Genomic DNA, 15375 nt, shown 5'->3' with positions numbered 1-15375 from the left:
TTTTTCCATCACTCCCGCCTTCTCACTGACCATAGTGCCTCCCTATATGGTGCTGCATGGCACAGCACTTTCCCTTCTCTTGGGATCTGTGAGTAACAAACAATCTTTTCAGTGGCAATCGACTCTTGATCTGTCGGTCTCTCCATACCTGAAGAATAATGCAACCTATATATATTTTTAAGTCAACTAAAATGTATTTAATTAAGCATAAAGTTATTTCACATTTGTCTACAACTACAGTAAATACAGTTCTTGGAATAAGGACAAGGCCTTTAGAATTTAAAACCTCCCCACCTGCAAGATTACATATATAAAACTCCCACTATTGTTTAGATAATAGTAGATTAATCAAATTAAAATAGTTTTACTATCTAGAATAAAATAAAATGGAAATAATTTACTCATAAGATTCATATTTAAATCATCCTTATTTACAATATACTATCCTGAGAATTATAATTCCATTAAGTTTCAATTTGAGCAAAGTGTAATCACTGAAGTAACAGCAGTTACTTCAACTGAAAATGAGAACAGTCAAAATGACTTTTGAAGAGAGCAAAAATATTGTCAGTTTTCTTGCCGTGGTTCAGGATCTTCAGTAGCAGGCTCATTTGAAGGCAGACTCAACCCTGAAGGGAACTCGCTCTACCTTCAGAATGTGTGGGTGGGGGAAAAATCCAGGTCTTGGGGGAAGGTAAGGAGGAAAATCCCTCGGTGGATAGACATTTCTCATTGCAAATGGAGCACGTGGTGGACCTGGGACACCCCTTGGTGGAAAATAATATGGAGAAGCTCCAAACATGGTTCCTGGAGGAGGTGGAGGGACAGGAGGTCCTCTTCTCATGAACGGCCCCCTCACATCCACTGGCAACAATGGACCTCTGATTGGAGCGAGAGCTGGAGGAACAAAGCCGGGGCCAGTTGCTTCATTTTCAGCAGGGAGAGATGAATCAGGCACATTTAAATTACCAAGATTGTCTTTGGTATCATTTCTACCGGATTCCGTTTCTGAAGGCATTGGCCCATCCATTTTATCTGAAGAAGGCATATTAAAACTTCTGAGTTCTGCTGGTCCAGAGCGTCTAGCAGAATTAGAATAAAATGTGTCTTGCCTTTGTGGAGGAAGAGCTGAATCAGGATATGATTGTCCTGGTGGAGGAAACATCATCCTACGGTCCTGTTCCCATGGAGGCAACAGGCGCCCAGTGTCAGAAGGAGCCCTGTGAGGACTGGTTAACCTCTCACAGCTTGATTCTCCTCTTTCATTGGTAATCTGATGGTCCAGAGGATTCCCTGGGCCTCTTCGGCCTCTTCCTCCTCCCCCTGGAAGCAAAGGTGAGAGTCTCAGTAGACCCTCCGACAAAGTTGGAGGATAGAGAAAAGCTCTCGTTTCAGATGAAGGCCGACCCAGTGGAGAGGGACCATATGAGGAATGCTCTCTGCCAAATGCTGTATTTGGAACATCAAGTGCATAAGGATCTTTTCCTAAAAGTTTCATTTTAAACTCTGTTTCAGCTAATTTTTGTCTGTTGTGAGCATTTTCTTTCCTTAAATCAGTGAGGTTTCTTTCAGCAGTGCATGCTGCCAAACAATTATCATGTACTTTTTTCTCATGGGAAATAATCTTCCCTTGATAAAAACGCATAGTTCTCTCAAATTCTTCTTCAAGATCTTTGGCTCGCTTTCTGCAGGTCTCCAGCTCTTCAGTGCCATGGCTGATCATTTCATCTACTTTAGAAAGTTTCTCATTTTCTAACCAGTTATTTTCCTCTACTATTAACTTCCTGTAGAGTTTCATTGTATTTTCTTGATATAATTCAGTCATTAACTTTCTGTTGAAGTTTCTGATTCTCACTTTCAAAGTGTGTGTTTTCCGACTGCAAAGATGCTTGTTCCGTCTGAAGATTTTTATTTTTTTATTTTTTTATTTTTATTTTATATTTATTTTTTTATTTTTTTATTTTTTTATTTTTATTTTTTTATTTTTATTTTAATTTTTTTATTATACTTTAAGTTCTAGGTACATGTGCATGACGTTTATATCATGTATAACTCCCCAATGCAATCCCTCCCTCCTCCCCTCCCCATGATAGGCCCCAGTGTGTGATGTTCCCCTTCCCGAGTCCAAGTGATCTCATTGTTCAGTTCCCACCTATGAGTGAGAACATGCGGTGTTTGGTTTTCTCTTCTTGTGATAGTTTGCTAAGAATGATGGATTCCAGCTGCATCCATGTCCCTACAAAGGACGCAAACTCATCCTTTTTGATGGCTGCATAGTATTCCATGGTGTATATGTGCCACATTTTCTTAATCCAGTCTGTCACAGATGGACATTTGGGTTGATTCCAAGTCTTTGCTATTGTGAATAGTGCCGCAATAAACATACGTGTGCATGTGTCTTTGTAGTAGAGTAATTTATAATCCTTTGGGTATATACCCAGTAGTGGGATGGCTGGGTCATATGGTACATCTAGTTCTAGATCCTTGAGGAATCGCCATACTGTTTTCCATAATGGTTGAACTAGTTTACAATCCCACCAACAGTGTAAAAGTGTTCCTATTTCTCCACATCCTCTCCAACACCTGTTGTTTCCTGACTTCTTAATGATTGCCATTCTAACTGGTGTGAGATGGTATCTCATTGTGGTTTTGATTTGCATTTCTCTGATGGCGAGTGATGATGAGCATTTTTTCATGTGTCTGTTGGCTGTATGGATGTCTTCTTTTGAGAAATGTCTGTTCATATCCTTTGCCCACTTTTTGATGGGGTTGTTTGTTTTTTTCTTGTATATTTGTTTGAGTTCTTTGTAGATTCTGGATATTAGCCCTTTGTCAGATGAGTAGGTTGCAAAAATTTTCTCCCATTCTGTAGGTTGCCTGTTCACTCTGATGGTAGTTTCTTTTGCTGTGCAAAAGCTCTTTAGTTTAATTAGATCCCATGTGTCAATTTTTGCTTTTGCTGCCGTTGCTTTTGGTGTTTTAGACATGAAGTCCTTGCCCATGCCTATGTCCTGAATGGTACTACCTAGATTTTCTTCTAGGGTTTTTATGGTATTAGGTCTAACATTTAAGTCTCTGATCCATCTTGAATTAATTTTCGTATAAGGGGTAAGGAAAGGATCCAGTTTCAGCTTTCTACTTATGGCTAGCCAATTTTCCCAGCACCATTTATTAAATAGGGAATCCTTTCCCCATTTCTTGTTTTTGTCAGGTTTGTCAAAGATCAGATGGCTGTAGATGTGTGGTATTATTCTGAGGACTCTGTTCTGTTCCATTGGTCTATATCTCTGTTGTGGTACCAGTACCATGCTGTTTTGGTTACTGTAGCCTTGTAGTATAGTTTGAAGTCAGGTAGCGTGACGCCTCCAGCTTTGTCTTTTGACTTAGGATTGTCTTGGCAATGCGGGCTCTTTTTTGGTTCCATATGAACTTTAAAGCGTTTTTTCCAATTCTGTGAAGAAACTCATTGGTAGCTTGATGGGGATGGCATTGAATCTATAAATAACCTTGGGCAGTATGGCCATTTTCACACGATTGATTCTTCCTATCCATGAGCATGGTATGTTCTTCCATTTGTTTGTGTCCTCTTTGATTTCACTGAGCAGTGGTTTGTAGTTCTCCTTGAAGAGGTCCTTTACATCCCTTGTAAGCTGGATTCCTAGGTATTTGATTCTCTTTGAAGCAATTGTGAATGGAAGTTCATTCCTGATTTGGCTCTCTGCTTGTCTGTTACTGGTGTATAAGAATGCTTGTGATTTTTGCACATTAATTTTGTATCCTGAGACTTTGCTGAAGTTGCTTATCAGCTTAAGGAGATTTTGGGCTGAGATAATGGGGTTTTCTAAATATACAATCATGTCATCTGCAAACAGGGACAATTTGACTTCTTCTTTTCCTAACTGGATACCCTTGATTTCTTTCTCTTGCCTGATTGCCCTAGCCAGAACTTCCAACACGATGTTGAATAGGAGTGGTGAGAGAGGGCATCCCTGTCTTGTGCCAGTTTTCAAAGGGAATTTTTCCAGTTTTTGCCCATTCAGTATGATATTAGCTGTGGGTTTGTCATAAATAGCTCTTATTATTTTGAGGTACGTTCCATCAATACCGAATTTATTGAGCGTTTTTAGCATAAAGGGCTGTTGAATTTTGTCAAAAGCCTTTTCTGCATCTATTGAGATAATCATGTGGTTCTTGTCTTTGGTTCTGTTTATATGCTGGATTACGTTTATTGATTTGCGAATGTTGAACCAGCCTTGCATCCCAGGGATGAAGCCCACTTGATCATGGTGGATAAGCTTTTTGATGTGCTGCTGAATCCGGTTTGCCAGTATTTTATTGAGAATTTTTGCATCGATGTTCATCAGGGATATTGGTCTAAAATTCTCTTTTTTTTGTGTGTCTCTGCCAGGCTTTGGTATCAGGATGATGTTGGCCTCATAAAAAGAGTTGGGGAGGATTCCCTCTTTTTCTATTGATTGAAATAGTTTCAGAAGGAATGGTACCAGCTCCTCCTTGTACCTCTGGTAGAATTCAGCTGTGAATCCATCTGGTCCTGGACTTTTTTTGGTGGGTAGGCTATTAATTGTTGCCTCAATTTCAGAGCCTGCTATTGGTCTATTCAGGGATTCAACTTCTTCCTGGTTTAGTCTTGGGAGAGTGTAAGTGTCCAGGAAATTATCCATTTCTTCTAGATTTTCTAGTTGATTTGCGTAGAGGCATTTATAGTATTCTCTGATGGTTGTTTGTATTTCTGTGGGGTTGGTGGTGATATCCCCTTATCATTTTTTATTGCGTCTATTTGATTCCTCTCTCTTTTCTTCTTTATTAGTCTTGCTAGCGGTCTGTCAATTTTGTTGATCTTTTCAAAAAACCAACTCCTGGATTCATTGATTTTTTGGAGGTTTTTTGTGTCTCTATCTCCTTCAGTTCTGCTCTGATCTTAGTTATTTCTTGCCTTCTGCTAGCTTTTGAATGTGTTTGCTCTTGCCTCTCTAGTTCTTTTAATTGTGATGTTAGAGTGTCCATTTTAGATCTCTCCTGCTTTCTCTTGTGGGCATTTAGTGCTATAAATTTCCCTCTACACACTGCTTTAAATGTGTCCCAGAGATTCTGGTATGTTGTATCTTTGTTCTCATTGGTTTCGAAGAACATCTTTATTTCTGCTTTCATTTCGTTATGTACCCAGTAGTCATTCAGGAGCAGGTTGTTCAGTTTCCATGTAGTTGAGCGGTTTTGATTGAGTTTCTTAGTCCTGAGTTCTAGTTTGATTGCACTGTGGTCTGAGAGACAGTTTGTTATAATTTCTGTTCTTGTACATTTGCTGAGGAGTGCTTTACTTCCATTATGTGGTCAATTTTGGAATAAGTGCGATGTGGTGCTGAGAAGAATGTATATTCTGTTGATTTGGGGTGGAGAGTTCTATAGATGTCTATTAGGTCCGCTTGGTGCAGAGATGAGTTCAATTCCTGGATATCCTTGTTAACTTTCTGTCTCGTTGATCTGCCTAATATTGACAGTGGAGTGTTGAAGTCTCCCATTATTATTGTATGGGAGTCTAAGTCTCTTTGTAGGTCTCTAAGGACTTGCTTTATGAATCTGGGTGCTCCTGTATTGGGTGCATAGATATTTAGGAGAGTTAGCTCTTCCTGTTGAATTGATCCCTTTACCATTATGTAATGGCCTTCTTTGTCTCTTTTGATCTTTGATGGTTTAAAGTCTGTTTTATCAGAGACTAGGATTGCAACCCCTGCTTTTTTTTGTTCTCCATTTGCTTGGTAGATCTTCCTCCATCCCTTTATTTTGAGCCTATGTATGTCTCTGCATGTGAGATGGGTCTCCTGAATACAGCAGACTGATGGGTCTTGACTCTTTATCCAGTTTGCCAGTCTGTGTCTTTTAATTGGAGCATTTAGTCCATTGACATTTAAGGTTAATATTGTTATGTGTGAACTTGATCCTGTCATTATGATATTAACTGGTTATTTTGCTCGTTAGTTGATGCAGTTCTTCCTAGCCTCGATGTTCTTTACATTTTGGCATGTTTTTGCAATGGCTGGTACCGGTTGTTCCTTTCCATGTTTAGGGCTTCCTTCAGGGTCTCTTGTAAGGCAGGCCTGGTGGTGACAAAATCTCTAAGCATTTGCTTATCTGTAAAGGATTTTATTTCTCCTTCACTGATGAAGCTTAGTTTGGCTGGATATGAAATTCTGGGTTGAAAATTCTTTTCTTTAAGAACGTTGAATATTGGCCCCCACTCTCTTCTGGCTTGTAGAGTTTCTGCCGAGAGGTCTGCTGTTATTCTGATGGGCTTCCCTTGTGGGTAACCCGACCTTTCTCTCTGGCTGCCCTTAAGATTTTTTCCTTCATTTCAACTTTGGTGAATCTGGCAATTATGTGTCTTGGAGTTGCTCTTCTGGAGGAGTATCTTTGTGGCGTTCTCTGTATTTCCTGAATTTGAATGTTGGCCTGCCCTACTAGGTTGGGGAAGTTCTCCTGGATGATATCCTGAAGAGTGTTTTCCAACTTGGTTCCATTTTCCCCCTCATTTTCAGGCACCCCAATCAGACGTAGATTTGGTCTTTTTACATAATCCCATACTTCTTGCAGGCTTTGTTCTTTCTTTTTCTTCTTTTTTCTTTTGGTTTCTCTTCTCGCTTCATTTCATTCATTTGATCCTCAATCGCTGATACTCTTTCTTCCAGTTGATCGAGTCGGTTACTGAAGCTTGTGCATTTGTCACGTATTTCTCGTGTCATGGTTTTCATCTCTGTCATTTCGTTTATGATCTTCTCTGCATTAATTAGTCTAGCTGTCAATTCTTCCACTTTTTTTCAAGATTTTTAGTTTCTTTGCGCTGGGTACGTAATTCCTCCTTTAGCTCTGAGAAGTTTGATGGACTGAAGCCTTCTCTCTCATCTCGTCAAAGTCATTCTCTGACCAGCTTTGATCCGTTGCTGGCGATGGGCTGCGCTCCTTTGCAGGGGGAGATGCGCTCTTATTTTTTGAATTTCCAGCTTTTCTGCCCTGCTTCTTCCCCATCTTTGTGGTTTTATGTCTCTGGTCTTTGATGATGGTGACGTACTGATGGGGTTTTGGTATAGGTGTCCTTCCTGTTTGATAGTTTTCCTTCTGACAGTCAGAAGGACTGTCTGTTGGTCTGTTGGAGATTGCTTGAGGTCCACTCCAGACCCTGTTTGCCTGGGTGTCAGCAGCAGAGGTTGCCGAAGATAGAATATTGCTGAACAGCGAGTGTACCTGTCTGATTCTTTCTTTGGAAGTTTCCTCTCAGGGGTGACTCCACCCTGTGAGGTGTGGGGTGTCAGACTGCCCCTAGTGGGGGATGTCTCCCAGCTAGGCTACTCAGGGGTCAGGGACCCACCTGAGCAGGCAGTCTGTCCGTTCTCAGATCTCAACCTCCGCGTTAGGAGATCCACGGCTCCCCCAAGCTGTCAGACAGAGTCGTTCGCGTCTGCCACGGCCCCGCTCTTTCCCCTAATGGACTGCAGCTGTGCGCTGTCCGCAGAGGTAGAGTCTACAGAACAGGCAGGCTTCCTTGAGCTGCTGTGAGCTCCACCCAGTTCGAGCTTCCCAGCGTCTTTGTTTACCTACTTAAGCCTCAGCAATGGCGGGCGCCCCTCCCCCAGCCTCGCTGCTGCCTTGCGGATAGATCGCCCCAGACGGCTGTGTTAGCAGTGAGGGAGGCTCCGTGGGCGTGGGACCCTCCCCGCCAGGTATGGGATATATTCTCCTGGTGTGCCTGTTTCCTTAAAGCGCAGTATTGGGGTGGGAGTTACCCGATTTTCCAGGTGTTGTGTGTCTCAGTTCCCCTCGCTAGGAAAAGGGATTTCCTTCCCCCTTGCGCTTCCAGGTGAGGCGATGCCTCGCCCTGCTTCAGCTCACGCTGGTCAGGCTGCAGCAGCTGACCAGCACCGATTGTCCGGCACTCCCTAGAGAGATGACCCCAGTACCTCAGTTGAAAATGCAGAAATCACCGGTCTTCTGTGTCGCTCGCGCTGGGAGTTGAAGACTGGAGCTGTTCCTATTCGGCCATCTTGCTCCGCCCCTGAAGATTTTTAATATGCTCTCTGAGCTCCTTCTTGGTTTCATCAACTTCAGATAACTGAATATAAATTCGGTTTCTTTCTCTTTCTAAGGTTGTTAACGAAGTATTTAACTTAGCTGCATGAATCAATGTCTCCAAAGCTCTTTTCGGAGGATTATGTAAGTAAGCACCACCTTCTGATTCACTGTTCATTTCTAATTCCAAGTTACCATCATCTGTTATGTCTTCTTCCAGCACAGCAGCCCAATCTTTGATCTGTAGCAAGCATTCAGTCAGAGTCTCGATGTGATTTTCTTTATCATTTAGAACTTGTTCTGCATGTACTTTGGAGTCTTCACATGTTATTTTCTGTTTATTAAGTTTGCTCACTTGTTCTTTCCATACTTCAGCTTCTTGCAAAAGCTGTTTCTGGCTTTCCTGACGTTGAGAATTTTCATTCAAAGCCTCTTGTACTGCTATCTTCAGTCGTTCTTCATTCATTTGAAATCTCTTCAAGGTCATTTTGGCTTCAGCTACTTTGGATTTGAGGGATTTTGACTCATCTTCTAGAGACTGTATCCTTTTGGAAATATCCGCCATCAATTCATCTTGTTCAGAATGTTTAGATTTCTCTTCTTTTAACTCTTTTTCTAGACAGAGTATTTCATGCTCAAGTTCAGAATTGGACCTGTTCAGCTTTTCACAGGTTGCCTCCAAACTTTGTGTTTCTGTTGCCTCCTTCTCAGAGCTGTCATCCTCTAAAGATGGCTCTACTTCATAGGCTTCATACTCTTTTTGAACAAGGCTAAACTTTTCAAGTAATCTACATTTTTCTTCAATTAGTCCAGAAAGCACTTCAGCAAGCTTTTTCTCTCTTCCCGCATAAAGCTGACTCCTAACTGATCTAAAACTTCTCCACAAGAAAAAGGGAACAGCAAAAAATCCAACGACAGCTGCACATATCACCAATTCCCATGGAAAACCATAAGGAGTCGAATCTGGTCCCCTGCCTTCAGGCAGTGCTGCCACAACCCTGCGCGGCTCCTCCAGGAGCAGCCCCCAGTAAGGCTGAGGGGTAGCCCCGGGCTCCTTCATAGCGCCAAGGCTGCTCTGGCGGTGGCCAAAGCAACCACGGCCTGTCGGGGCCACAATAACGGGCAGAGAATCCTCAGCCTTCCGTTTGGAACGCAAATCTGCACCAGGCAACCGGAGCGGACCACTGCGGAGTCGGCTGCGGGGGGGATCTGGAGGATGCAGGCACCCACAGGCCTCACAGGTCCATGCGGCCCACCCCAGTCCCCTTGTTACGCTCTACATCCTGAGGCAGCACTAAAGCCTGTATTTTAAAACAATACCACATGCAGAGAAAGACTCAGGTGACCCAGCATCCCAGCTACGCCCATCCCCAAGCTGACACCCTAGCTAAATGTAGCCTTGTGCATGAGCCCAGGTGAGGACAGCAGAAGAAACTCCCAGCTGACAGAATAAGGAATAACAAATCATTGTTTTAAGTCGCTAAGCTTTGGGGTCATTCGTTATGCAGCAGTAGCTAACTGAAATACCTGCCACCTTCTCACTTTGGTGTTTTCAGTTATCTGTGGTCTGAAATCATTAATTTGGGTGCTTGACTAAGATTATGCCCTGTGGTAAATTGTGATAGGTAATTTTATAGCTAAAATATAAATTTTCTGATTGACCACTGCTTCATTTGAAGAGATATTTATTAAGCTCCTACCAAACGAGGCACATTATGCTTTTTAGATTAACTCCTTCCAGGAAAGGGCTCACCTCTGCCTAGCATGATCCTCAACTGTCCCACGCATGAGTGAAAAACACAAATCTCATCCCCAGAAGACCCTGGGCACTTAAAACAGTGCTGGCACATAGAGAGTGCTCCGCTTACCCGTCCATCAAATGGACCTGCTCTGTGTCCATTTCTGAAACACTGGCACTCCTTCAACACAGATGACGCCCTGCCCTGCAATGAGCCATCACCTCCCGCGCATGCACATATTTTCAACTCATCTGGAAAGCTCGCTCCTTCAGGAGAGGAACCAACTACCCAGCAAAATGTCCTTCATGTACTGGATGTTCTATAAATATTTTTGCTTAATTGGTTTCTGGAGACTGTTTTTTTGTTTTTTGTTTGTTTTTGTTAGGCACCAGTTGGCTGCTCTAAGCCTGGGCCCACGCTGACCTGATAGTGGGTGTTCACATTGAAACAGGGGTCACATCTGCCACTCCCCAGCCCACAGCCTCCACTAGCTTCTAAACTTACCTGAGATAGAGCCTCCCAGCCCTCCATGCACTGGCCCCAGCTCCCTCTCCTCCTCTCTGACCCGCTCCCTCCCACTACTCTGCTTCTGCCTTCCCTTCCTTGCCTTTCCCTGAACACAACAAGCCCACTGCTGCCTCAGGGCTTTCCCGCTTATGTTTCCTCTGCCTGGACCATCCTTACTTCAGGTACCCACATGGCCACTCCCTCAAGGATCTGTTTGAATGTCACCTGTCAGCGTGGCACCTCCCACCCTCACCTTAGCCTTGCAGGCTCTATCTTATTTCCTTCCTTTGTCTTTCTCCACAGCTGTCTTCCTCCATCATGGTCTGACATACCACAGATTCATCTATTTGCTGATCATTAATTATGTAAAGGTCCAAAAGGGCCAAGATGCAGTGGTTTTCCCTGTTTTCCCAGTCCCCAGGATGGTGCGTGCAGCAGGTATTCGGTAACTATTGAGAAGCGAATGGACACATGAGAGGGAGGCAGAGCTCCTGGGACCCGTTTCCCATTCACGCGTGTTCTTTGTGCTGCTACCTGTGGCTGTTCTGTAAACAGCCTTCTCCGTGCCACGCGGGGCAGCAGCCTCAGGAGCACCCGAGCCATGCCTGGCATATCCTCCACAGAGCTCCCAGCCCACAGTACATTCTCGGGAAACTGATCTCTTACTAAAAGCTGTGGCGGACTGGAGAGACTGGACTGGACATGTACACCCTTTGGCCACACTTCCCCAATTTCTCTCGAAATGTCTTTCTCTTTCTTTCACTAAACTTCCTCCCTAATCATTGCCAACTTGCTTCTCTAGGACCACTCCAAAAAGCCTCGCCAGCCCCTAGACCCAGTAGGTGATGTTCCACAGCTCCACATGCCCCAGACACGTGGGCTACCAGCGGCACTGACCTTGGTGTCTGCCCACTGATCCCTGCTCATCCGCCCATCACGGCCTTGGAAGCTCAAGGGCAGGGACAGTGGCCCCCATGTCCAGTGCAGTCCTGGCACATAGTTCACATTTAATAAAAGCTCACTGAATGGATGAATGAATACATACATGAATGAAGCAGAAAAATACTTAGGAATCTGAAAAGTTAGACAGATGGAAATGGCAATAGAAGGAGCTTCAGAGTTAGAAAATTAACACTTGTGAACCCAGGATTCTGCCTACCATTCAGGACTAACAGAGGTCCACTAAACAAAGCTTTCCAAGGAAAGCAATTTCACAGCTTCACCACTTCCTCTTTCTGGACAAAGCCTGTTAATTCACACACCAAATTAATAAATAGATGAGTGGGCAAACTGCATTCTCAGGGTTTGGTCTGTGCTCCCGCTGTCCTAAAGCTAATGCTTCGTGTGGAATGCAGGTAAGGTCCTTGGGTTGAAGGTGAAAGCTCCTCCCCCTACTCTTGGACATCCCCTTCCCCCAAAGGGCAGGGTCAGGGGCTTCAATCCCTTCCATAAAAAAATTCTACTGAGATACACTGAATTTTAAACAAATAACCAAGGAGCTAAATGAGGCAGTTTGTTTTTACCAGTGGCATTTTGAAATTTACCAGGAAGGTTTTTAAAAAATAGTATTGGCACCAAAGGAATGGGAGGGGTGCTCCTGAAACAGGCAATGCAGCAGAATGAACCTCTTGGAATAACTGTAATTACACTGTCTCCCTGCTCTCTAAGCCAGTGACAACGTGTGCTTACCGAGCTCTTCCCTGATGAGCAGGCCCCTCAGTCCTCTTTTTCTGGATTTGCAGCTGCATTGCAGGGGCAGCTTAAAATAACCCAAACCCAGGCCAGGCTGCAACTGATGTCGGACGCTCTAGGTTACAGAGCTTGGGGCAGCACCACCTAGAGTCTGCAGCCACTATGGTGCATGTCCTTCTGAGGGATGCTAATGACCAGGAAGTCTCCAGAGGACTGGGACAGCCAGGAAATACAGCCTGTCCTCATCTATTAGCCTTTTCTCCTGGAAAACATGTCTGCAGGACAAACATCTGATGCCTCTGGGAAAGAAATACTGCTACACATGCTCTAAAGATGACAAATAAAATCACCACAGCCTATTGTCATCAGGCAGGCCTGTGGTGATCAAGCAGCATGGCTGGGATTTTGGGTGCATTTGGGAGGACCCAGGCAGAAAGAGAATGCCAGAGGCTGTCAGCCTGCTGCACAGCTGCAAACACGTTAAGAGAGACAGACAGGCAAAGCTGACATCTGTCAGGGAACAATTAGCTGCCATCAAGCCCTTAGCCTCTGTTCAGCCCTCTGCAGGGTGTGAGATGTTTGCCAATGTCCTTCTACTCTACCACAGTCTCTTCTTCACACACATTGAGAAAAAAGGAAGCTGAGAGTACATGCTGCAAGAAGTTGTCACTTGATTCCCAAGGTCAGTTTAGCCCAGGAACAATAATCACCAGTTCCATGGGTGCTGTGGGCCAACGCATGCAGAGTCAGATCGTGTAACTTGTCATATAATGCCTCATTTAATCCATGAATAACTCGATGAGGTGGGTCATATTAAGCTCATTTAATGCACTGGGAAACTGACACTTAGCAGGGCTGAGCAGCACTGTCACCAAGGTGGACAAAAGCCAGAGAAGTAGAAGTCAGCCAGGTACATCTGTCGCACTGGAAATGCCAGTGCTCTCCTGCTCACCTTGCAGGTCTGGAGACTGATTGCAGCATCTCAGGCCAATCCCAGGGAACAGGGGACAGGCAGCTCCCACCTGAGGTGTAGGGGGCTGGAAGGGACATTCCTCTTGGGGACCCAGAGCTGACTCCTGGGATTTCCCCACTTAGCCCACCTGCCACCATGTAAGGTGGGCGATGGAGCTGTGAGTCTCTGACTCTGCTACTCTGGGCAAGTCCCACAACCTCCCTGAATGGCAATGGTTACTTGCACTGTCTGAGAACTGGCCACAGAGTGCATTAGCTGAGAGACCCTGGCTCCTCGGAGTGTGGCCCACAGAGCGGCAGCCTCACAGCACCTGAGCACCAGCCCACATCTACTGAGTCAGAATCTGAACTTTAACAAGATCCTGACTCCGGGGCACATATTAGAGTCCAAGATGCCCTTTTGAAGCCCACGTTTGAATTCCGGCTTCAAATCCCGGCTTGGCCATTTAGTGGCTGTGATTTCAGCTGTTACTTAATTACTCTGTCAAGAATCGATTCAGGTTTTGTGGGCCTAAATCTTATACAATCTGGAGTATTTTCCTTAAGAAAAGAAGGATATACAATTACAAATATGAAATTAGGTATAAAACTGATGTTTAGAACGTAAAGACTTCACGGCAAATTACAAATATTGAAGAGCTGGAAAGTACCGCAAAAACAGTAAACAATACAGAAAAATCATTTCATGTTTTTATCAACCAATATACTTCTACAATACTTTTATCCTGTACTTTGGGGCTCTGATTGACTCTTCATCTGGCTACGATTTTATAAAAGATAATTCAGCCTTTCCCCTAGCAAGGTTGATAGAAATGTTTCATTATTGATATTTGGAATGTGTAGAATATGCCACTTCACGCATAGACATACTCATTAGATACAGCACTACTACTGATTTCTGCCCTAAAGATACAACAGCTACAGTGAATTGTATTTTTTGGAATTGCCATTGAAAAAGAAAACAATGCATGATGTGCTTAAAAGTATATAGGCCACATTAAGCATGCTCCTGACAAGAGAGACGTTTGCTGATGAGAATCGACTCTGCTAACAATTTTACATGTCAGACAATTGGGAGAATTCTCCAGAAGCTTTGAACTCCACATGCTACAGATCTAGGGTTCCTCTACTGTTCATGTTCCTCTACATATACGCAAAGACACACCCCTGTCACCATGCCCCTGGGTGAGTCAGGAAGTGGACAGTGGGAGTAGTCCTGGGTCCTGGAAGTCATTCCTATACAGGGAACACCTGATACACAGAAGTGGTAGCAAATCATCTGAATAGATCTCACTCATTCAAACTAATCGTATCCCCAACTCAATGACCTTTTCCCCTTAAAATCACTGACAACTGGCTGGGTGCGGTGGCTCACGCCTGTAATCCCAACACTTTGGGGGGCTGAGGCAGGCGGGTCATGAGGTCAAGAGATGGAGACCATCCTGGCCAACATGGTGAAACCCTGTCTCTACCAAAAATACAAAAATTAGCTGGGCGTGGTGGTGTGCACGTGTAGTCCCAGCTACTTGGGAGGCTGAGGCAGGAGAATCGCTTGAACCCGTGGAGGTTGCAGTGAGCCGAGATCACACCACTGCAATCCAACCTGGGTGACAGAGCGAGACCTCCCCTCAAAAAGAAGACAAAAAATCACCGACACTTGACACAGGGAACGTGTATGTGCTGGAGGGGACATCGGCAGGAAGAAACCTATCTTCACCAATTACAGGTGAAATATTAATAACTAACCTTGCAAAACTTGCAAAACACATTACCAAGCAAACGAATGGCTGGGCCCTGCCAGAGCCTGACAGGGGCCTGTGCGCTACAGAAGTCTTGAGGGAGAAGCTTCAGTGAACGGCCCAGTGAATGGCCCAGTGAACGGCCTCTGTCCTCTGGTCTCAGAACTTTCTCCACGAAATAGCGGGAACGATAGTATTTTACATACAGGCTGTGTGAGAGCCGGGGAGAATAGATATGTAAAGGGTTTCTATGTACTTCTCATGGTGCCTGGCATATATTTAAGGTTCAGGAAGTGGTAGCTATCATCAACGCATTCTTTCCTTGTTGAAAACATCTTATTTTAGTCTGCATTTTAGTTTAGAGAAAAGAGTCACATGGAGCCAGGTGCTGGCTTGGGTTTGGCCCTTCCAGCCATCCAAGCATGGACGAGCCCAGCCTCCTTCCTAGGTTTGCATCCCAGGCAGGGCCTGGGTCCCTGGGGCGCCACTGGCCCAGAGTCCCTCAGGGTCACCTCAGGTTAGTTACCCAAGAAATCCTTAAGTTTCATCTTTTAAATCATCCACCTAAAATTTATTTTACCTCAGTGATTTCTCTTCTGAGAATCCTAAACACACTCTTTCCCCCTTCAATTAAACCAGCAAGAATTCAG

General features: G+C 44.3%; 1 protein-coding gene across 1 annotated transcript; it reads right to left on the bottom strand.

Moving 5' to 3' along the window:
• Positions 1-233: 233 nt before the first annotated feature.
• Positions 234-9214, bottom strand: LOC117063745 (cTAGE family member 2-like). The gene is given in 5 exon segments (XM_033177641.1): positions 234-644; positions 647-676; positions 679-1832; positions 1834-1911; positions 8076-9214. Coding segments are annotated over 5 exon segments (2400 nt in total). The 5' UTR covers positions 9137-9214; the 3' UTR covers positions 234-567.
• Positions 9215-15375: the final 6161 nt, after the last annotated feature.

Source organism: Trachypithecus francoisi, unplaced genomic scaffold (genome assembly GCF_009764315.1).
Source record: "Trachypithecus francoisi isolate TF-2019V2 unplaced genomic scaffold, Tfra_2.0 Lachesis_group18, whole genome shotgun sequence".
NCBI classification, from domain to species: domain Eukaryota; kingdom Metazoa; phylum Chordata; class Mammalia; order Primates; family Cercopithecidae; genus Trachypithecus; species Trachypithecus francoisi.
The sequence above is the reverse complement of the archived record's forward strand: the minus strand, read 5'-3'. Positions and strand labels throughout refer to the sequence as shown.